The 23646-nt window shown below is 36.1% G+C and overlaps 2 protein-coding genes across 2 annotated transcripts; one reads left to right on the top strand and one right to left on the bottom strand.

Moving 5' to 3' along the window:
• Window positions 1–905: 905 nt before the first annotated feature.
• LOC132641527 (probable serine/threonine-protein kinase PBL3) lies at window positions 906–4287 on the top strand. The gene is made up of 6 exons (XM_060358558.1): window positions 906–1179; window positions 1920–2266; window positions 2348–2483; window positions 2628–2764; window positions 2860–2983; window positions 3642–4287. The coding sequence occupies exons 1-6, from the start codon at window positions 1116–1118 to the stop codon at window positions 4094–4096; spliced, it is 1263 nt and encodes a 420-aa protein (XP_060214541.1). The 5' UTR covers window positions 906–1115; the 3' UTR covers window positions 4097–4287.
• Window positions 4288–4768: 481 nt separating this feature from the next.
• LOC132639787 (E3 ubiquitin-protein ligase SIRP1-like) lies at window positions 4769–5245 on the bottom strand. Its single transcript, XM_060356207.1, has one exon. The coding sequence runs from the start codon at window positions 5243–5245 to the stop codon at window positions 4769–4771; it is 477 nt and encodes a 158-aa protein (XP_060212190.1).
• Between the last annotated feature and the right edge of the window lie 18401 nt (window positions 5246–23646).

Here is a 23646-nt window from a genome sequence, read left to right as displayed (position 1 = left end):
GTCACAATAATTTACAATTTAAAAAGTATTTAAAACAATTATTATGATAAAAAAAAGTCCTTTGACGCAATCAATAGTACAATAAGAAGCATAAATTAAAACAAAGCAGTATAATGAATATATAAGACATGTTCTGATTGAGCACCTATTGTTTCTATTAGATATTTTCGGTCAAAATTTTTAAAAAATTTAGTCGCGTTTTCAAACGTTCATTACATAAATAAGTTAAGCACTTAAAATATGCCACCTCCTATAATCATAACATTTCCCTCAACAAGACGTATAACCTCATGCCTATTCTTGAGGTTGACGTGTACTATATTTAAAGGAGATGACATATTTTATGTGACTAACTTAAATATCTAATAAATGCTTGATGTAATACAGACAAAAGTTGTTTTAAGAAATGAAATTTGAACTGAAAGGGTCTAATATGAACACTTTATTAAGTGTCCATAAGCTCAATTGGAACAAATCTTAATTTGAGTGTCTAATGAAATTTGTTGCTAAATTTAAGGGGTTGTCCATGTATTAAACCAATTTTAAAATTATGTCAAGGTGATTGTTTTATGTCTGCTTCGATGGAATAAGGGTCTGTCCCATCATCTTTTATATCCGTGTGCTCGCTTTTGATTTAAGTAATAATTAAGAGGAAAAAAAAGACGAAGATGGTGAATGTGTAAGGGCAAATTAGGAATAAAACTAGGATGAAGATTAGTGACACCCCACAATAATCACTATGGACACACGTTTGTTGATTTATGTGTGATAATAAAGCAAGTAGAAAGAGACAAGTGAGAAAATGAAAAAACAAATAAATAAAAAGGAAGCTACTTCCCTATTTCTATAACTCTTCCTTTCTGATTCCTTTTTTTACCTTTATATATTAAACCAACTAAAAGCCTCCAAGTGCTATTCTTGGTAGTTGTTTCATGTGACCCTTTTCACAATTTTTCCACCAATACTTACCAAACTTTCTTTAGCTAACACATATCTTGTACACAACCCAAATAAATATCCTGTATTTGGGGTTGTTCAAGATTTGAAATTTTTGCAGAAAAATTGTTGTCTAGACTTGAATTTTAGCTAGTAAAAGATTGATTTTTTTTTTTGTGATGGGCAATTGCATAGGTTCCTCAGCTAAAGTTGAAGCTACTCTTAGCTCTAATACTCCTTCAGGTACTTTATTCTTCTGTGTGTGTGTGTGTGTTTTTTTTTTGGTTGGAAAAGTTAAAGATTTTTTTTTTTTGGTATCTTTTTGAGATGGGTGTGATATAGTTCTTTGCTTTTAATTGCTTTTAGTAGTCTTGTTATGTTTCAGAACTTAGTTCATTGATCCCTGTTTTTTTCTTTTTCTTCTTTTTGTGGTTTAGAGATTGTTTTTTGGGTATGTTTTTCTCATTCTGCTTTATGATGGGTGTATTTTGTTCTTTGGGTTGTCTTCATTTTGCTCCTTTTTGTTGATGAATTTGGTTTAATCAGTAAGTCAATATATGTTGGTGCATAAAAGCATGGATCTTTTTAATTTTTCCCCAAATTATTTGACTTTTTAAAAGATAATTTGGTAGGGAGATTTGTGAGTTTTGGATGTTGATTGTTAATTAAAATTTTCTTAAGCTTAGGATGTAAAACTTGTTGTTCGGACTCTTCAAAAATATTGTATCACGTGTGTCGGATCCTCAAAAAAACACTACTTATGGAGGATCTTGACACACACCCTTCAATATAGTGTAAAAACACATCATAGTAATTACCTACTTAAGGTGTTAACTGAAATTGATGACAATGCAAAGTCATGGCTTGTCCCCTAAAATTAAGCAGAGTGTTGAAAAGAAGAGTTCTATAGCAAAAAAACATATTGATATACTATGTGAGCAATGTGACTGAAAAATAACATTTCCTACTATTTTATCTGCCAGCTTCTGAAGCTTCAAGATTTCCCAGCAAAAAGAGCAATTCTTCTGTTCCATCAAGCCTAAGTATTCCATCCTATGGTAGGAAAAGCAGTTCTGAAAGCCTTCCTACTCCAAGATCCGAAGGCGAAATATTATTTTCTCCTAATGTCAAATCCTTCTCCTTCAATGAATTGAAAAACGCAACGAGGAATTTTAGACCTGACAGTCTTCTAGGGGAAGGAGGATTTGGTTATGTTTTTAAAGGATGGATCGATGCGCAAACTCTTACTGCTTCGAAACCTGGTTCTGGAATTGTGATTGCTGTCAAGAAATTGAAGCCAGAAGGTTTTCAAGGTCACAAGGAGTGGTTGGTATGTTACTTTTGCACTTGTCCTGCTTAAATGAATTTTTGTTCTCGTTGGCACAGTAATGAAATGTCAAATACTCTGCAGACTGAAGTTAATTACCTCGGGCAACTTCGTCATCAAAATCTGGTTAAACTCATCGGCTACTGCATCGAAGGTGACAATCACCTATTGGTGTATGAGTTCATGCCTAAAGGAAGCTTGGAGAACCATTTGTTTAGAAGTATGTCAGCTTTCTCCCCTTTCCTAGCTTTGGATTTGTCTTACTGCTGTGATTTCATATTTGCTAATTTCTTCTCTGTTCTGCCTAGAATTATGTGTATTTACAAATTGGTGGTAATTCTTGGCTTAATCTTTGTTAAAACAGGAGGACCTCAGCCTCTAAATTGGGCAACAAGAATTAAGGTGGCTATTGGTGCTGCTAGAGGCCTTGCATTCCTTCATGATGCTAAAGAACAAGTCATATATCGGGATTTCAAGGCTTCTAATATTCTGTTGGATGCGGTACGTAATAGACCCTGATCCCCCCTTTCCTTAGGATAAGTCTTTCCTGGTATCTTGCAAAGCTCAAGACATGTTTGCTTTTCTTGGTACCACAGGAATTTAATTCAAAGCTGTCAGATTTTGGTTTGGCAAAGGCAGGGCCAACTGGTGATCGCACACATGTATCCACTCAAGTAATGGGTACACAAGGCTACGCTGCTCCAGAATATGTTGCTACAGGTTAATACATCACCTCTCTAGTTAGCTGTATTGACCATATAACACTACCTTCTGGTTAAGACATCCTCTTGTAGGAATTTGGAATAAAACATTTTAAACAATGACTTTTTAATGACAAAATCTTGCTATATGGTTGTTGTAACTTTAACTCTTCGTAATTTAGATGTGATGGTAATGCTCTACAAGAATATATGTTGTTCGGACTCTCCACAAATATTTCCATACTTATGTCGGAACCTCCAAAGATGCACTATTTTTGGAGGATCCGACATGCACTCAACATAGACTAGTATGGTGGAATTATGATCATTTTCTGGCGTTAATTGCCAGAAATAGGAAATATATTTGGGAATGTTCTTTTTTTTTTTTGGGATGTATATTAGTTTGTGTCAGAAATACAATGTTATCCATAATTTTGCTTTGGCCATTGGCTTTAATTGAACTAAGAGAACAGACTTATGACGTTTAGCTGTATACCCGTTCTTACCCAGATGCCTATGATGGCACTATAATTTGTCCCGAACTTTTAATTTTTCATGGAGAATAACGGGCTTAATTTCTTACTATGAGTAAACATAACTCTGTTTTCCTTATGAACTCACTTTCCATTGTCAGTTTATTGAGTAATCTTGTAACTAAATATCGCTCGATCTTACAGGTCGTTTAACAGCGAAAAGTGATGTATACAGCTTTGGCGTGGTGTTGCTTGAACTGTTATCAGGACGACGTGCTGTTGATAACACAAAGATCGGTATAGAGCAGAATCTTGTAGACTGGGCAAAGCCATATTTAGGAGACAAAAGGAAGTTGTTCCGAATAATGGACACAAAATTAGAAGGCCAGTATCCTCAGAAAGGAGCATATACAGCTGCTAACCTTGCTTGGCAATGTCTAAGCAATGAGTCCAAGCTCCGCCCTAAAATGTCCGAGGTTTTAACTGCTCTTGAACAACTTCAATCACCAAAAGGTCTTAGCAAACTCTCCCATATTGAGCATCGGGGTATTTCCAGCCCCGTGGCTGTATCTTCACCTATGAGACATCGCTCGCCCTTGCATATGACACCTTCGGCATCTCCATTACAAGCCTATCAAAAGTCTCCTCGTGGAAGATGACTCAGAGAGAATATACATATTTTGATTTGTCATTGTATATTTCACATATATCTACCAAATTTTGTTTATATGTTTTGATGCATTGGCATTCCAAGAATAGATTTTTTCTTTTTTTTGTCCAATGCTGAATTGCTCACTGTGTAACCTATTCATACACTGAGTTGGCTCTCACTATATTGGGTTGTCATCCACTTAGTTTTCCCTTCAGCTACTTGATCAAGTTAACAAATCTGGGATATCTGTAATTCCAATATATCACATAGCATATATGTTTAAAATCAAAAAATTCAAGGACATTTTGCTACAACATACACATCCCTAATTTTAAACCAGAAGATTAAAAAATTTTCTTTTTTAAACCAGAAGATTAAAAAAATTTCTTTTACTTTCTCAAATTTTTGTTTCTAATCAAACTTAAAACACATAATATAACAATGTGAAAAGCCACAATAATGAGTAAGGTTCGAATTCTCCAACTTATTCCAAGTGTTCTATTCAACTCATGTCTGTACTTCCTTAATCGTTTATATACTCTCTCCATCCCAATTTATGTGGAGGAGATCTGAGTATGAATGTCTAAATACTTAATCTTGACTACAAATTTGAGTATAGATTTTACAATTTTTTTGAAATAGAATTTGTGTATTTGAAAACTACTACAAGTCCTCATAGCTAATGATTAGTTGGCATCTCATAACGGCAAAGAGGGCAACAATGGCCATTCTCCAACCAGTGGATAATACAATCTCCATGAAACCTATGTGAGCAAGGCATACACAACAACTCGTTCTCCTTCCCAAGTTTTTCAAGACAAATCACACAATCATCATTCGTACATTCTTCATCAACCTCCTTTTTCTTTAACAACTCCATCGCTGACTCACATGCAGGTACCATCCTGTTGAACCGCCGCGATTCTTCTCCTAACAAAATCCCCACAGCATGAGAAAAAACATGGTCAATGTTTAATGTTACGCCAACGACAATCTCGAACTCCTTAAGACCTTTCTTAGATCTGTTATTAACAATTACGCGTATTTTACGTATCATATCTTGGATGACTCTGTCACGACGATTATTGTCAAAGTACTGCTCGTCCATGTTCTCGAAATTTCGTTGCATGACATGGTAGAACATGTCATCTGACATGTACTCAGAAGAGTTGAGCGTGAGACGAAGTGATTTGGTATTAGTTTGATTATAATCATCTAGGGGTTGATATTGTGTAGGGTCATGGGGTGGTACATACCAGTATTGTTCATTAGTATGAAGGTGAAATTGAATGGTTAAAGGGGGTAAAGAAGAAGAGGGAGAAGGGATATATTTTACATCAATATTTATGTGAATATTCGAGGTGGTATGGTGGTTTTCTAAAGTATTTTCCATGTTCAAAGAGTTGATATGGAAAACATAGAAAGTGGTTTCAAGGTTAGCTATAGTCTTATGTATTTATAGTAGTTGAGAAGAAAATTAATCCAAGACCTACTGGGCTTAGTAACTTGAATTTGATTACGAAAGGGTTTCGGTGTCGTTCCTAAAAACAGACCTAAGTATGAAAAAAAGAAAGGAAACTTAATCGCATTCCTTTTCCCTTTGGTAGACGGCTTTATCACTCTTCGTGGATTTTGAATTTAATTATGTACTGAAAATGCAAAATAGTTTTTATACTATTAGGTAAATTTTACTTATTATAATAGGTAACCTTGTTATTCTTATGTTTAAGATTATAAATTTCATATTTTAAGTAGCATGTAAATATTCTTTGGGAGCACGAGTGTGAAAAAATATATTTGCTAACAATGTATATAATTTAAACTTTTATTTATAACGGCGTGCTTAAAATTGTATCCGTCTTTTATATCTTATATCTCACTATTAAAAAATCTCTATTTCCCCACTGATTGATTTCTCAATGAAAAATGTTCCGTGTCTATTTTCCACTTAATGTCGGTGGGAAAAAACTTAAATAGTAGTGTTTTTACACGGAAAAAGTATGAAGTTTCTCAGCATTTAAGTGGAAACCTATTTCGCACCATATGTTTTTCCAGTGAACTGATTCGGTGTGAATGAGATGGAAATCATGTTTATATCACAAATTTTCCACCGAATATCGTTGGAAAAAACATTTTTTTCTAATAATGTCTATCACAGTAGCATACAAATATCTAAGCACAAATAGTGATATATACGTATGAAACCTTTAAAAAATTAACGGACTTAGTACCCGTGCTAGCTTTTACTTTAATCAACTTAGTCCAAGCATTATAGGGTCACTAAATAATTTTTTGTCCAAAAAAGTTGCCCAATTACCTAACTATAATAGAAAATTCTCTTTCTTAAACAAATCGTTAAGATGTTAACTTTTTTTTTTTTTTGTCCTCAAGCGTTATGACATATCTATTGAGTTTGCGTATAAACTTTTATTCATAGTTGATAATAGTAAACATTAGTTCACAGTCGATGATCAAATTCAAACTCACAAAGCAGCAACACAGTTATACAAAGGTTGCAAATCCAACCTTGACCTATTTGAAAGTGACCACTAGCTACTTGTAAAATCAATCATGTTTGAAGACATCTAAAGTGCTTAAGCAATTCAAATTCACAAGGCAACAACACAATTAGATACGAAGGTTGCAATGATCCAACCTTGGCATAAATTATAATAAAATTTACAATAATTCAAAATCTAAAATAGTCAAATTAATTGTCTGTTACAACAGTCAAATTAGTTGTCTGTTACAACAGTCAAATTACGCATTACTACTGATTGTTTGTTATCATCCACCACACACATCCAACAGAAACTTACTTGGTTGTTACAACCCAAATAACAAAATTAATTTTTCAAAGAACCATTAATCTAGGCGATAACGCCCAGCACAATTTTTTCAGAGTCAAACTTAACATTAGCTTGACTCGTCTCATTAGCATCCTTATCATTAACTTGAGCAATTGGCATAGGAACATCTTTTGCCTTCTCAACTTCAACAGTTGGCACAGGGAAATCTTTTGCCATCTCAACTTGAGTAGTTGGCACAGGGACATCTGCTGCCTTCTCAACTTCAGCAGCTGGTCTAGGTACAACAACGTTCTTAACCTCAGCAACTTGTCTAGGCACCTCAACCTTCTCATGTTCAATAGCTGGTCTAGGGACATCAACCTTATTAACCTCAACAGCTGGTCCAGGGACCTCAATAGCTCGCACAACCATTGGTGCTTGCACTGCATTTTTTGAACATAATTAACAAAATACATAACGCATACAACATAATTCAACAAAAAAGTTCACAAATTTCACCTTTCTCTTTGAGAGTCTCCATCTTCTTCTTCGCCTTCCCACTCTTTCTGAATTTTTCCTCCTTCACATAGGCGAGAAGAACCTTCAAAGACTCCTCCATCTTTTCCACATGCTGATGCAGTCCCTCTTGCTCCACCTACGCTAATGGGCCCCACTTGGTGCCGCACGACCCCTAGACATCCCAATGTCAAACCATCCCCCATCATTGTTTGCGATTGAATTACCACCAAAATCCTCCGAATGAGTATCCTCCGAATGAGTATTCTTCTTATCGAAAAGCTCCATGGGCTCCTTTCCCGACCTACTAGAAGCCTTCGAGCCATGATTTGGTATAGCCAACACAGTCACGCCTTCCTATTCACCCTTCAAGGTATCTATGATGGGATCGCTAACCTCATCATCATATGTCAAAAGGTTTCTCATGTATTCCTAATCCAACTCACGCACTGTAGGAATGATGTAAGGGTGCACAACCTACAAATAAGAAAAACATTAATATTTAATTTATATTGTAGCAAAAACATTGATAATAGACTCCAAATTTATACCTCTGAAGCTCTCGTTCGAATCCTAAATGGATCATCTTCAGTAAATCACTCCATTTTTTTGGTGTACCACCTAAGCATCCTAGGAATAGTCAAAGGAACCTTATTTGATTTTCCAGCATTCCATTCAAGTGCGACAAAAGCTTCATATATCCAGGCCTGTTATGGCACAAATAATCGCTGAGTGTAAAAATAAATAACACGCATTCTGTAATCTACTGCACCTGTGGTTTATAATATTTACCATGAATTCCCAGGGGAAAGCCATTGAGAGCATATGATGCAATATAGAGAGCATATGAAGCAATCTTCTTATCAGCGTGGGTTTGGTGGTTCCTAGTAATGTCCACCCTTTGCTTCAAGTATTACAAGGTGAGTTCAAAGGATTCCTTTCCCTAAGGTTAGTTATGGAAGAATTTCAAATCGTCAGCCATTTTAATCATATCATGTTCCACACCCTTGGCTACATACTTTGCAAGCAAGGTTGTATGCACAAACCACACAAGACAACATTTAAGCTTTTCTTCTTTGTTTAGCCTAGGCCCTCTTACCACCACCAATGGACTTTCTGTTGAAATCTTCTTGTTGCGAGTAACCTTTGTGCAGAATGCTGCCCCTATCCTAATGGCCATGTCCTCTCTAGATTGGCTGGGATAAGATCCACAATCTATACCAGTCATCAAAGCAAACTCCTTCAAGCCAATATACATAGGCTTGTCACTCACGAGGGACCACATCTCATGCTTCTTTTTCTAATCCATATAACGAAAAAGCAGATAGTAGACCATCCGTCTATTGAAATTGATGAAGTGTTCTGACAGTTTTCTAAACTGACCAAAACATGAACACTTGAACATTTTCCTGAGTTTTTGATCTCTCGACGCTTTTTAGATTCAGCTAACAACGTCAACCTGCTCCTAACAGAAACTTTTGCTGGGAAAGAATCATAATCATCCAGCCAAGTAACCAAACCATACTTCTCCACATTAATTGTCTTTGCACAATATGGCAAGAATAGGGGATAAACATCTTCATCAGTACTAGATTGCTTTGAACCATCCTCAGAAACATAACTATCACCTTGATTACCATCCACACTATACTCATCTATGGGATCTGAGTAGGCCTCACTATCAGCTTATACAATTCTTTTTCTTTTTCCAACTCGTCGAACTTCTTCACCCCTTCCGTTTTTTTATCTTTAAGATTCGCAAAAGGGGTTTGACCATATCAGTAGAACGGGGGAGTACTTTTACTTCTCTTCCTCTACATCTAGGCATTTTTTATGATCTATATACAAACAATAGAGTGACGTTGATCAACCACCATAGAAAAACAAGAATAATCAACCAAAAGTCCAGTAATAGACCATAATGCATCTGCCAAAAGCAAAAACAGAATAAGGAAGATCGAAACAAGCAAAACAAGTATAAACAACACATAAGCAAAAAGAGAAAAAGAAAGACGTAACAACCAAAATAGGTATAAATAGCACATATTTCAACAAAAAAAAAAAGAGGCTAAACTTCCAAAATTTTGAATAAAAATTGGAACTTTATGAACACCATGAATCGATAAAAAATAACAACTTTCAGGGCAATATGGAGCTCAAAATGCTTCGTCAGAGTTGCAAAATTAAAGAAAATACCTAGGGACCATGATTGAACAATATTGAAGCTTGGGGGGAGAGGAAAAGCTGGTTAGAAGCTTGAGAGAGTTCAAATTGGGAAAGTGAAAGGGACTGAAGAGAAAGAGAGAGAGAGAGAGAGAGAGAGAGAGAGAGAGAGAGAGAGAGAGAGAGAGAGAGAGAGAGAGGGATTTTTTATATTTTAATACTAGTCAATAGGACTTAAGTGTATAAGTTTAAACATTCAAAATTTTTAAAATTATGAAATGTATCAGCCCCCTTTTCTAAACCCTAATCCGAAAAAATAAATGAAAAAGAATTTAAGGCGCTTGCTAATAAATTAAAGTTTTGAAATGGCCTGCTTGCCAAATCTTCTCGAGTACGTTGATATAATATTTGCACCAGCTTAACCTTTTTCGCTTTGTAAACAACAAAGAAGTATTAACTTGTTAAACTTAAAACCAAGTCCGTATGGGTTTAACCTAAAACGTTTCTAAAATTTGCAGGATTGCCCTTCGCTGGGGGTGGTCTTTGATTTTTACCCCTCAAAATGGTGGTCTTTAAATTTTTCCCTTCAGATAGAAATTCTGCCTGTGCACAAAAATTCTGCCTCAGCCTTGAGGCAGAATTTTGCTAAGTCTGCCTTGCGGAATTCTGATTTGCGATTTTTTTTTACTGAGCTGGGGTTCAAACTCACAACCTTGGGGTGTTAGGCGAGGGGTAAAACTTAAAGACCACCAATTTTAAGGGTAAAAATTAAAGACCACCCCAAAATTAAACCAAGTCGAAATAGGCTTAATCAGGGTAAAAAATTTGCTTTTTTTTTTTTTTTTTGCACGGATTATCCTTCATTTGGGGTGGTCTTTAAGTTTTTCCCTTCGCCTAATACCTCGAGGTTGTGAGTTCGAACCCCCGCTCAATAAAAAAAATAAAAAATCACAAGGCAGAATTTCACACCTTAAGGCAGAATTTTGCAAATCTGTCCATACAAATTCTGCATGGCAAATTCTGCCTATTACAGCGAAATTTTGCTTGAAGGGCAAGAGTTAAAGACCACCCTCAGCGAAGGGCAATCCTGCAAATTGCCCAAACATCTAAATCCTTCTTAAAGTAGGTTTAGAATTGGAATATCTATAAATTATCTTGACCCACATATCTATCTTTTGTAAGCTTAAAATTAGTCAAGCAATATGGAAATTTCCATTTATGAAGAGTCCAAATTGCGTTACAGCTTTGGGTGGCCTAAAATGAAACCGAGAAATCATCCCAATCCTCCTGCCTTTGGATAGTTAAAATCCAATTAATTTGCAAAACGGAACATCTTTGGCATGATGTTTCTGGCAAAAAGAATATAAGCGAACCTCCACAAATCTCAACATGCATCACAATGGAATCTCAAGATTTCAAGAACCCAAAAAAGACTCATCTAACTATACACGGCCAACTAAGATATTGGCAGTTTCTAGTTTTCGAATGCAAAGTGATCGTTGATGAGTTGATCGAATTGGAAAATCAATATAGCAATTGTTCCGTGCTCGTGGACGATTGTCACGTGTTGAATCTTGGCCCTTGTTTGGATGGTGGTTTCCTGTGGTTCATTAATGTATGGTTTTCTATGAAACCATGTTTGTTTTTATTATTCTTAAAATTATGTGATATGGTGTTGTAAACCCGTGGTTCATCCCATGGTTATATAACCATGAAAAAATCCCAAATTTTGTAACCACAGATTTCGTGGTTTTTCCGTGGTTACGTATTTCATTTCTCCATTATACCCCATCCTCCTCCATCCACCCCACCCCACCACTCACCTGACCCCACCCCTGCCACTCACCCCCACCCCGCCCTACCACCCACCCAAACCCCAACTACCCCGCTTCTCTGCTACCCACCCCCACGACCCCAACCAACACCCACTACGCCTTACCACCGCCCAACCCCACCCCATAACAACTCACCCCCACCCTACCACCTACTACCCCGCCCTCATCCCACAACCACTCACCTCACACCTCCACCCCTCCACCACCCCCATCCACTACCCCTCACCACCACCCACCCCTATCTCCATAACCACTCACCCCCACCCTACCACCCACTACCCCCACTCTCATCCCACGACCACCCACCTCACACCACTCGCCCCTCCACCACCCTCACCCAATGCCTACTTATTTTCTAAAGTTCCCATTTTATTCTTTACCTGAGTTTTATTAATATATATAGATTAATTTACAATTAAGAGTTAAGGGTATTTTAGTAAACTTACTAGTTATTATACAGTACCATACAGTCAAACAAAACAATACAAATGTTATTAAACCACAATAAACGATACAGTCTATCCAAACATTGCGTTCATTAATATAGTACAATACAATACAAAACCATACTGTACATTAATGAACCACGGGAAACAACCATCCAAACAGGGGGTTGATGTTAAGTTTGATATGTCTCACCGGTACAAGCAAATAAATGAGAATGATAGGAATGCCTTGGCAAGAACTCTTCCCACTAAAAATTGCAAAGTATGTGAAGAAGACATTTTTGGAGGATCCCCAATTATAAAGATGTCGTGCAAACATATGTTTCACTTTAACTGCATGAAAGATTGGTTAGAGAAAAACATTTGTTGCCCTATGTGTAACCCTAGCTTGTATTTTTGAATATTTTTATACTTTAGCAGCTTAGGTAGATTAATTTCATAGTAATATTTTCCAATTTTGATGTTACTAGTATGAAGTTTTAAAATGTGTTTAATCGACTGTGTCCTATAACTATTACTCAATTGCAAATTTTGTTTTGAATTTCTCACTTAGTGTCTGGTACCACCTTAATTTGGGTCCTCATTAATTCGGATTCGCGCCGTGTAAGATTTATTAAAGGGGAAAGTGCTCCTTGTTAGATTTTTTTTCCATTCTCAAGAGGCTCGAAACTGTGATCTTTGTTTTTTTTTTTTTTTTTTTTTAACCAAAAACCATCACCATTGATGATGGGGGGTTTGGCTAGACCCCTACCTTGTCTATTACTTTCCACAAAAACTTACACTGGCTTGGAGAGGGGCTTAATACATAACCTCCTTTGATTTGTAAGACAGTATACACTATATTTTAACATTTTAATCAGTAACCCTTATAGCAAACTATATAAAGATGCATTGAAACTATGAGAAGTTAATGCATTTACACTAGGTTTGCTCATGGTGGTTCGAAGTACCAGCCAGAGTTTTTCTTCACTTGTCTCCAGAATGATGGAAGATCAAGTTTATTCATTCTTAAAGGACCTCTAGCCTCCAACGGTAAGTCTCCTTCAATCAAAAAAATTATTGGAGCTTGTACTTGTGCAGCGTGTTTAGCTAGAACATTCACAACCTCATTCCCTTCTCTATAGCAGTGCTTAACCAAAATGTTTTTGCCTATCATCTTTGCCCTTATTTCATCAATGATACCTTGTATCGTCCATGGAGGTTTAGGAGTACCATTTAATATTTGAACCACCATCAAGGAGTCCAGTTCCACTTCTAAAGCCTCAAATTGTTGGTTGACACACCAAGAGATTCCTATCACAGCTGCTTGAGCTTCACTATAGTTTTTAATGTAGAATTGGGATGGATATAAGAATGCCATGATCATGTTCCCAATTCTGTTTCTAACAATGACACCAGCTCCAGCTTTGCTTTGATTCTTCATATAGCTTCCATCTGTGTTAAGTTTTCAATTGTTTCTTGTTGGTTTGATCCACCTGATCATTTTGCTTGTGATTACTGCCTTGAAATTCTCTGCCATAAGGCAGACCTTGTTCCAGTTCCATGTGTAGTCAATGTATTTGAATTTCTTCCCAATGTCCACCTTGATCTGAAATAGAGATTTAAAACATATATTAGAGGCTGTAGTCTTTTTGTTTTCAAATTTTTGTCTACACCTTGCTTTCCAAATTTCTCAACATACTATCAGTGGTGTGATAAGTAGTAAGAATTTATGGACTAAGCTCCTTGTTTATTGTCTCCACCACTGCCAAAGAATGGCTTGGACAGAATTTCCAGTGACAGCAAATCCCAGAGGTCTTGTTATAGTATGCCATGTTTTTTTGGCCAGTTCACTTGTTGCAAAAACATAATCACCTATTTCAATACATGCTACCTTGCAACAACAGCAGCTGGGGCCCTTGTTAATGTTAAATCTTGATAAGTAATCATCTAGAGGAAGATTTTTCTTTAAAGGTTTCCACATGAAAAAGGAAATCTTAAAAGGAATCTCTTTAATCCAAATGTACTTATAAATAGGGGAGGGGGGGGGGGGGCACATCTTTGTTTCTAAGATTTTCATAAGCAGTTGAACAACTAAATGTTCCATTGCTATTTAAATTCCAGATTGCTTCATCATTCTCCCTTTCATTGCCAATAGAGATATTCCTGATCATTTCCAGGATATCCCTTGGTATAGAAGGATCATTATCACCCAACTCCCATTGCTGATTGTGTAAAAAATGATTTACCTTTACATTTCTAGGTTTGGGAGTTGGATTAATCATTTGATAAAGGGACCCTTTAAGAGTTCATTTATCCCACCAGAATAAAATATTACCAGAATTAATCCTCCAGTTGATATTGATCTCCATTTTATCCCTGATGTGTAGCAGATCCTTCCAAGCAGTAGAGTCTTTTGAAGCTATCATTTTTTAATTGAGGTTGCTTCTTTGGAAATATTTGGCTTTTAAAAATTGTGCCCACAGAGAAGGCTCAGTTCTTAATCTCCACCATCTTTTAGCAGTGAAAGTATGACAGATGTCCAACAGACTTTTGAAGCCCATGCCTCCTTCTTTATTTGGAAAACTTATGTTTTCCCAGGAGGACCAATGGTAACTGTTTTTTCCATCTTTTTCTCCCAAAAAAAAAAAGTTAGCAAACTGCATTTCAATCTCATAAAGAATTGTAACTTGTGGCATTAGTGCAGCAAATATATGCAGGGCTTGAGATGGTAAAATATGTTTAATAATCACAGCCTTACCTCCAGGAGATAAAAATCTGCCTTGCCAACCTGCAATCTTGTTGAGAATCTTTTTGGAAATATCAGAGAAATAAGAAATTATCTTTCTTCCACAGTATATGGGACAACCAAAATAAGTGAAGGAGAAAGTGGCATGTTTGTATCCAGTCCACCTTTTTATCCTCTTGTTATAGATCCTGTCTGTTTTACTATGAGTTAGAAAGCAAGTCTTATCCTTATTAATTTCCTGGCATGAGGCTCTTTGATACAACTTCAACTGTTTCATAATAAGCTTAATAGAGAGTCTATCAGCAGCTGTGAACAGAACAAGATCATCAGCATAGCTCAGGTGATTAATTTGAGGGCCTTTTTTATGCATTGAGAAACTAATGAACCTTTCATTATGGTGAAGATAATTCAAGGCTCTGGTAAGAGTCTCAGCTGCAATAATAAAAAGAGCTGGGGATAATGAATCACCTTGTTTTAATCCCCGAGAGGATTTGACGAATCCAAATCTAATACCATTAATGATCACAAAATACCAATTATTATAATCAGTCTATAAACCTTTTTAATAAAGAAATCATCAAATCCCATCTTCCTAAGAATAGATGTAAAGAAATTCCAAGATAATTTATCATAGGCTTTAGACATATCAAGCTTGATAACAACATTGCAATTAATAGACTTGGATATGATACCATGAATAATCTCCTGTGTTAGGAGAATATTTTCTGTGATCAATCTTTCTTTAACAAAACCAAATTGATTTTCTGAAATAATCTTAGGCAAAATAGTGTTGATTCTTAAAGAAAGAATTTTAGACAAAATTTTGTTAGAAAAATTACTTAAACTGATCGGTCTAAGTTTTGAGAAACAATTAGGAGAAGTGACCTTAGGGATAAGACCTAAACAAGAGTGACTATAAAACTTAGTAAGTTCATCTCCATGAAAAAAGGAACGAACAAAGGATAATACCTCTCTTTTGATGATATCCCCGCAGTGTTGGAAAAAAATACCATTGAAACCATCTGGTCCTGCACAACTATTAGGGTCCATAGAATCTATATCCATTTTGATTTCCTCTGCTATTGGATTTTTTGTCAATAGCGTATTGTCCTCTTGACTAATCAAGTTGTCACAATCTCTAACAAAATCCAGGTTTATATCCTTATGGTTTTCGGAAAACATCTCACTGAAGTAATCAATAGCAGCTTTTGAGATGTCAGTATTTCCTTCTACCCATCGGCCCTGTTGATCTTTGATTTTGAAAATCTGGGCTCTCCTTCTTCTAGCCCTGATAATACTATGAAAGTAATTAGTATTGGAGTCTCCTTCCTCAGCCCATTTTATTCTAGCCTTTTGCCTGATGATAGAGTCTTCCATTTTTAACCATTTTATGTATTCAGCCTTAGACTTATTGAGAAGCATTCTATCAGTATCAGAGTCAGAGTTCAAATAAGCTGTTTCAGCTTCTGAGACTTCTTTTTCCAACTCCTTAACTTTTTCAAAAACATCTCCAATGCTATGTCTAGACCATTTACTAAGCTCCTTGGCTAAAATCTTAAGCTTTTGTTGTAATCTCCACATAGGGTTACCATAAACTTCAGTATCCCAAACAGTTTTAACCAGTGGAAGAAAGTCTTCTTGATCAGTCTGGAAATTAAGAAACTTAGAACACTTGATTACCTGTTGGTTGTCATCTGTACAGTTAACTAGTAGCAGATTGTGATCTGGTCCAGTCTTTGATAGATGCTCCACATGGATGTTTTGAAATTTGGTAGTCCATTACTCTTTGTGCAAAAGTCTATCAAGTCTCATATGGATCCTTTCAGTGCCTCCTCTTCCATTGCACCAGGTGTGGATATTACCCACAAAACCAGCATCAGTCATTCCACAGTCTTCCATACAATTAATAAAATCCAGACAAGTGCTTAATGTAAAAGGAACACCCCCTTTCTTTTCTTTAGCTTCCATTATATAGTTTAAATCCCCTCCAATGATCCATGGACCATTAATGATAGAATTTAGATCTCTTAATTTCTGCCAAAGGTGCCTCCTTTTGTTTGCTTTGGATCTAGCATATACAATTGTTATCCAAGACATGTCTGTATTTCCTTGTAATTGAACTTGCAAAGTAAGTTGTTGTCTACCTTTGGACAGTACTAAACAAACAATGTTAGCATTCCAAAAAATCCAAACTTTACTATGAGAATTGGAGATGGCATGATCAAAACCAAGCTTTCTCCTAATTTTTTCAATTTTATTACTTTGTAAAAAAGGTTCCTGCAAAGCAATAAAATCAATTTTGTGGAGTTTAACTAACTTAGTTAGTCTATCAAAAGCACCTTGAGATGTTATCCCCCTAATATTCCATATTATGAGCTTAATCATAAAAAAAATCTTAGAAGGTTACCATTTTTTCAGCTTGGTCAGCTTTATTTCCTTTTCTGCTGTTTTTACCTTTCCCGTTTTTGTTACCTCTTGGTGACAAGCCTTGTTGATTTATGACTTGTTCTCTTTCCTGTGTGATAGGATCTTTGATGTCCCTTGGACATGGAGAAAATACTTCAACCCAACTGTCAAGTATATGTTCCTCTTCTTCTGTAGTAACATCTTCAAAATTGTTTGGCACTTCCTCATCTGATGATATTCCTGCTATTTGTTCCTCACTAGTGTCATAGCATAGTTCCTGATCATAATTATGTTCTCTATCCGGGCCATGTGTATCTTCCAGTGGAATGAACTCTACATATCCCAAATCTATCTCCAATCTGCCTCGTTTTTGTTACAAACACTCAGTATCAGCAGTAATACGAGACATATGCCCTTTGTGGTCCCCTTTAGAGCTGCTACCCTGGCTGTCTAATATATCATCTCCATCTCCTCCTTTATTAACCTCTATGCTATCTGTTAAATTATTGTTCTTATACTGCTTTGTTCTATCAAGAATTTCCTTAGTGTAAGCTTGCTTTGGTTTCTGCTTAATCCATAGCATGTTCTTGAGGAATCTAGCTGCATTTACTTTCTTACTTTTCTTTCTTTGCTTCTTCTTCTGCCCTTTGGCTCCAACACTTTTCAAAGTTTTCTCTGTGCTTTCTGTTGGACGATGAAGCTTTTCCGGTGCTTTTTCTTGCTCCTTCTGCTTGCTTTGTTCAGCTCCTAATACCTTATGAACCTATTTTCTTGCATCCACCACATGTTGTCCCTAACTGTGTTTGCCAGACTTGCTTGGTTATGCTAATTGGGTACTCTTTTGTCTTTCTCTTTGAGCCTCTATCTGCTGATACTGTTTCTTGTCCTGTTTGCCCCTTTCTTGGGATTTTTGTGTTTCCTTGTTTGGAATGATTGCTTTGTTCTGACCTCCTTTGGTAGCAGTGACTTTTTTTTGTATTTACAGGATTTAGAGGCTTATCAAAATCTTTCTTGTTCCTTCTCCTAGTGACTTCTGTGAAGCCATCTTCATCTTGAATCTTTTTCCTCTTATTAGAAGCACTTGGAGCATTGTTCCCTTTGTCATTGAGCCTGTTCTGGTCGCCTTCCCCTTCTTGTTGTTGTGTTTCCTTTTTTCCTCTTGATTCTTTGTGCTCTGTACTTCCTCAGTTGCCTCTTGTTTTCCCTCTTATTTATTAGATGTTTTCCTAGCTTCCACTTTGCACTTGAATTGATCATGACCCTATAATCTACAAGTTCTACAAAAAGCCGGAACACCTTTACATTCAATTTTTTGATAGTAACCTTTCAGTCCAGCCCCTTTCTTTTCTATCCCAATAAATACAGAATTTGGAAGAGCTTTCTCCAGATCAACCTCAACCCTTACTTTAGCTAAATTTGGTCTAGTTCTGGTATTTGTTGTAATGTCCCTTTTTATAGGAATCCCAACTTGCTCGAGTATCTGACTAAGACAGTTCCATTGATACAAATGATATTTCAAACCCGGAAGTAGAACCCAAATTGGGGCTAATGAGGTTTCCTCATTTGGGTCAAAATCCGGAGACCATTTAAACATTCTCATCAAAGAGTCATTAGTCGAAATAAATCTTCTAAAATAAACATCATTGAGATCTGCTTCATTATCAAAATCTAAAAAACTATGTCGATAATCATAAAAAACCTATGCGAACTTCACCTTTTAGAGGAATCTGCTCACGAAATTTGGTCCTAATTAGGTCAATTTGAGGTCTGCCATATGTGTATTTGCCCACCAGAGTCCATTTGCACTGTTCCGTCATCACCCCGTAATAATTATCAGCATCAAAGATCGCCGCAGGTGTGCCGTTGTGGATTGTTTGTCTTGCCTTTACTAGATAGTTATTAAATAGGGATAAATTGTTTATGTGTTCCTTCAATTGCCCCTTTATAGATGTTCTTTTTCGAATTGGGCATCATAGAAGTGGTCGCCTCTACTGTGGGGTCTTTTGGTTGATCAATACGCACCGGAATTCCGGCCATCGAAGTTGCCATATAAAGGAGCGTGGGTGAACGCGCTTGGATTTACTACCGTTGTGGTTCAATGGTTGTTTTTGTTGTGATCTCTGGTTAATCGTGGAAGGATCCTATCATCTCAACAAATCCGTGATGGTTTCCATTTCATACTGTTATCATGCTATATTTCATTTAATTGGTTTCTATTTCATATAGCATTACATAAATTGGGACTGAGAAAGTAATAGTTTACATGCTAGGATACACATGCTAACATATTGCAAAGAATTTCAAGTTACTATATATTATGGTTGTTTTTTCTGTTAACGTGTAAAATTTCAAAGGCAGAAAGGGAAAATAGTTTTGGAAGATGTAAATAATAGTTTCCTCCTTTTCTTTGCAGATTGGGCAAATGGTATCAACGTTAATTGCAATGTGATTAAGATAAGTTCTCATGTTGTGAATTTTTAATGGTAAAATTGCCAAAGGAAGAACAAGTTTTATTAGGAATTAATAGCTTCTAAATCTAATTGAACTTTTTATGCAAGCTCATGTAAGGATCGATTAGATTATATATAGATTTGGTGGTAAATATAGCATCATTATTGATTGATCATGTGGTCGTGTCACTAGTATTATGATACAAAGGAGGATTGATACTCATAATAAACAAAATAGAAAAAAAATCATTTAAACTCTTCTGTAATAAACATTAAAAAATGTGTATACATTTAAATAAAACTAACGGTAAAGTAATTCTTTTATGTGGTTGCTGTTAGAAAAATAATAAAGGGCATCTGAAAAGGAAGTGTTCCTTATAACGAGTTATCCTTTATTTGGCTTGTAAAAGGGATTGGCCTCGCAAACATGCATGAGAAATGGACTGATCGACAAAAGTGATGAATTTAATTGGCCCCCTACCCACAAGATATATATGAGACTCGACCCAAGTTATGTTTTGACAAAAATACTTTTGACATTTGGAGCCTACTAGAAATATGTTGAAATACATGCTTAACAGAAAAAATATGCACTATCAAATTCATCATGTAATTGTCATGATTCCTAATGTCGTTTTAGTCATTAGTGTATAATAACAACTATAAGCCATTAATAATTCTGCTGGGATTTCTTCAACAATTGATCATTGTTGTTTTTGCTTCTAATTTATATTAGAATAGCTTGTTCAATCTTCGAAAATACATCCTAAAACACAATCTTCTTAATATACCTCAAGCTTTGAATACCTTCTTGGTAGTAGCTTAACCCTAAAAAATAGTTGTCAAAATAAAAAGAATTGTCAAGTTTTGAACACTTTATTTTTCCTTTTTGCGAGAATGTACTAAGTAGATGATGACCAAGCTTTTAAGAAGTAATACTCAAGCGCTTTTAAATAATAGCAACTTTATTTTCAACATTTGATACGCAAAAGCACTATTTGAAAAAGGTACGAGTAAATACAAACTTTTTACCATATTATGGAAGTAAGCACTTCTGAAATGATCGGCTGAAAAAAAGGCAGAATATCTAAAGAATCTTTTATATCTGACGTGCTTTATTTAGATCCTTCTAAATTACCAGTAGTTTTAATTATTGTATAGGGTAAAAACTGATACTACACATGGCAGGGTACAGCGTTGACATGTGACAGGCAAAATTGATTACGGATGCGATTCAGCTTAGGACTCAGAGGAAGCCGCTCCATACACGACCGAAGAAAAGGTTCCGGATCAATTGTCATGGAGCAGAGCGTTAGACGTTACATATCCGGTCCGGATAAGCAGCCACACGTTATGCATTTATAATTAAGGAGAATTTATATATTGACCATTATGACGCATTATGAGGAAGCAATTCATGGTCTTTGGCTACCTATTTGATAGAGCCCAACATCTGTGTTAGGGCATCTAATTCTAACTTAACAATGTTCACTTTATGGAGTAGGGAATAGCTCCGTAACATATCATATCATATCGGAATGTGCACATATCAAACATATCAGATGGCCATATCATATCATATCATAACATCATATATCAGAATGTGTGTACATGGCACAGCATACTCCACAACCCATGTACATGTATACCTGCCTGTTGACACCCAATTTTGTCCCGTCTCTCTGCCAAAATACCTATTTTTAAGCTTCTAATATTTTTGGAAAAAATAAAAAATATATACATTATGTTTACTGTAATTATTAGCCTCTTATCAATACCGACACTTTATTATTCTATTATAATAATAATAATAATTATTATCATTATCATTATTATTATTATTACTATTTATTAATATTATTATAATTCACAGTTCTTATCATTTCGGCATTTTACCAGCTTACGCATTTATCTTTGCATAATTAAATAATAGTATTTATTTAGTGCGGATTTTCAAAGAAAAATAACATATATTATTACACGGCTATTATAACACCATATGATTTTATTACCCGAGTCTAGTAATCACATATTTTTTGGTATTAAGTAATATTTTGTCACCCTCGGTATGTTCATTAATTAAAATGGGTCTTTTATTCAAATTTAAAGCCAAACTATTTCTTGCACTCGGTCCGCATTTTTACTTACCGGACCCCAAATCAAAGTCCGATTAACCCCTAATATTTTTTGGTCTAGTCCGTATCTCTTATCTCAATTTTTAGAATAATCCGTGTTTTAATTTATTAGCCTATTCTCTTAATACCCAGTCTAAAAAATTGACCCAGTCCATTTATGGACTGGGTCCGACCCATTTTCGTCCAAAAAAGGGGGAAACCCTTAGGACTTCCCCACATTCTCACCCGCCTCCTTCTTCACTTCCTTTCCTCTTTCTCTCTCGCCTCCCTCCACCTTTCCTCCGCCTCCCTCTTTCGTCGTCATTCCATCACCGCCATCTACACCATCACACCCCACTACACCCATACCGCTATTTCTTTCTCCACCCACCCAACATCACTGTTCGCACCCATACCTCTGACACCTCCACTACACCACGCTCCTCCACCCCACGCGTCTGACACCTCGCACGTTACCTCTGCCAACACCCTCTCCATCTTGCTCCCCACGCGCATCTATCTAAAAAAGAAATAAACAAAACCCTAAAAGAGAGGCTCTATAAGAGGAACTGGGGGAGATTCTGAAAAGGGAGGGATTTTGGATCGGTGAAACCCCCCCAAGAACCGAGAGGAGACTTTTTTTCAATTCATGAAATTCCCCAAGTTTGAAACCCTTGAAATCGCAGAAATCCCCCCAAGAATCAATGTTCCTGAATCGCTAAATTTCCCTTGAAAATACAAGTCTTTAATTGCTCCAGTTCTCCTTTAAAACATCGGCTTTCAATTTTCTCGATATCATCACAAAATATTAAATCTTGTTCTGTTTTACTTTGGGTGTTCGTTTGAATCTGAATACACGCGAGTTCGAATTTTGAAGTGTTTCGAGGTATATCGGAAGCTCGAGCCTCACTTCGCTGCACCCGAAGAAGGTAATTTCTCCCCCTTTAAGCCATTTTACTTACAGTCGGATCCATGTGTATGTCTATCTTGTTTGGTGTTTGGGCGAGTTCAATTTAGTCGGTTTGCGTGCGGATGTTATTTCCTGTTTATTATGTGTTGGTTAACATTTGTGATTGATTGCTAAAATTAATGGTTAGCTCCGCATTGTTAGCAGCTTTAGCATTATGGGTCTGTTCCGTCTTAGTTTAATATAGTGTTGTTTGCTCATATGTTAGTTTAGCTGCTATTGAATTATAACCTTAATGTAGTCCAGTTTTCAGTTTGGTGTTAGTTGTTGGTCGTTATGATTAGTCTTTAAGTATATTGTTAGTTTTATGTAAGTTCGGATATCACCAAACCAGATGTTTATGGATGTTGTCCAGTACCTCATTTGAACGATGCTCATGTTTAATCCATCTTAGTCATGCATTCCCATGTCCCAGTCATCTTGGCTAAAATATGCTCATGTACCATGTCCATCTATGCTTTCTTCATAATTGTGAATAAAAAATGTTTATCATGGACCAAAATATTGATCTTGCACTGCTCGCATCACACTACCCTCAGTTTTGAAACCTGATTTCTTTAGATCCCATCTTATCTCTTCTCGCTTCATATTTTTTTTAAGCTATCTCTGCCTGCGACCAAGCTGAAATTGCTCCATTTATTTGGGCCTACTTTACTCGTTTTTGTTACTTGGATACATTATTGGGCTGCTGCATCTGTTTAATTCCTTTTCTTGCTGTTTCCTTGGAAATCTTCAATATACTAATTATAAGTAGTTACTGATTAATTAAAAGTGGTTAACAGATTGTTTCTATATTCCACATGAATGTGCATATATGGAATATACTGGACATGCCTAGTATATATATGAGTCATCAATCTGTCCCCTGTTTGCTAGATTTTGCAATTAAAAGAAGGAAGTTTCGATTTGCTGAGTTTGTTTGTTTCATCACTGTGGTTTAGCATTCATCTGCCTTAAATGGAATATACTTGTTGTGGTTATCATGCATGATGTTGTCTTCTTGTGTTTTGTATAAAATTAGTTAATGCTCTCTCTCCCTTCCTGGGTATGTTGTAAAAGCCTAAAATGAACTGAAAACTGCGAGACAGATTGGAGGAATAGAACATCTAAATCTGTGGGAAATAAGTGTTGGTTAATGAGTAT

The sequence above is a fragment of the Lycium barbarum genome, chromosome 5, assembly GCF_019175385.1.
Source record: "Lycium barbarum isolate Lr01 chromosome 5, ASM1917538v2, whole genome shotgun sequence".
In the NCBI taxonomy this organism is placed as follows: Eukaryota; Viridiplantae; Streptophyta; class Magnoliopsida; order Solanales; family Solanaceae; genus Lycium; species Lycium barbarum.
The sequence above is the reverse complement of the archived record's forward strand: the minus strand, read 5'-3'. Positions and strand labels throughout refer to the sequence as shown.

What these genes read in the sequence shown, in the direction of transcription:
- LOC132639787 (XM_060356207.1), bottom strand. Translation starts at nt 5,245, where the DNA reads ATGTCAGATGACATGTTCTACCATGTCATGCAACGAAATTTCGAGAAC.
- LOC132641527 (XM_060358558.1), top strand. Translation starts at nt 1,116, where the DNA reads ATGGGCAATTGCATAGGTTCCTCAGCTAAAGTTGAAGCTACTCTTAGC. An exon ending in CTAATATTCTGTTGGATGCG is followed by an intron (nt 2,765 to 2,859) that starts GTACGTAATAGA and finishes TTGGTACCACAG; the next exon opens with GAATTTAATTCAAAGCTGTC. An exon ending in TCCAGAATATGTTGCTACAG is followed by an intron (nt 2,984 to 3,641) that starts GTTAATACATCA and finishes TCGATCTTACAG; the next exon opens with GTCGTTTAACAGCGAAAAGT.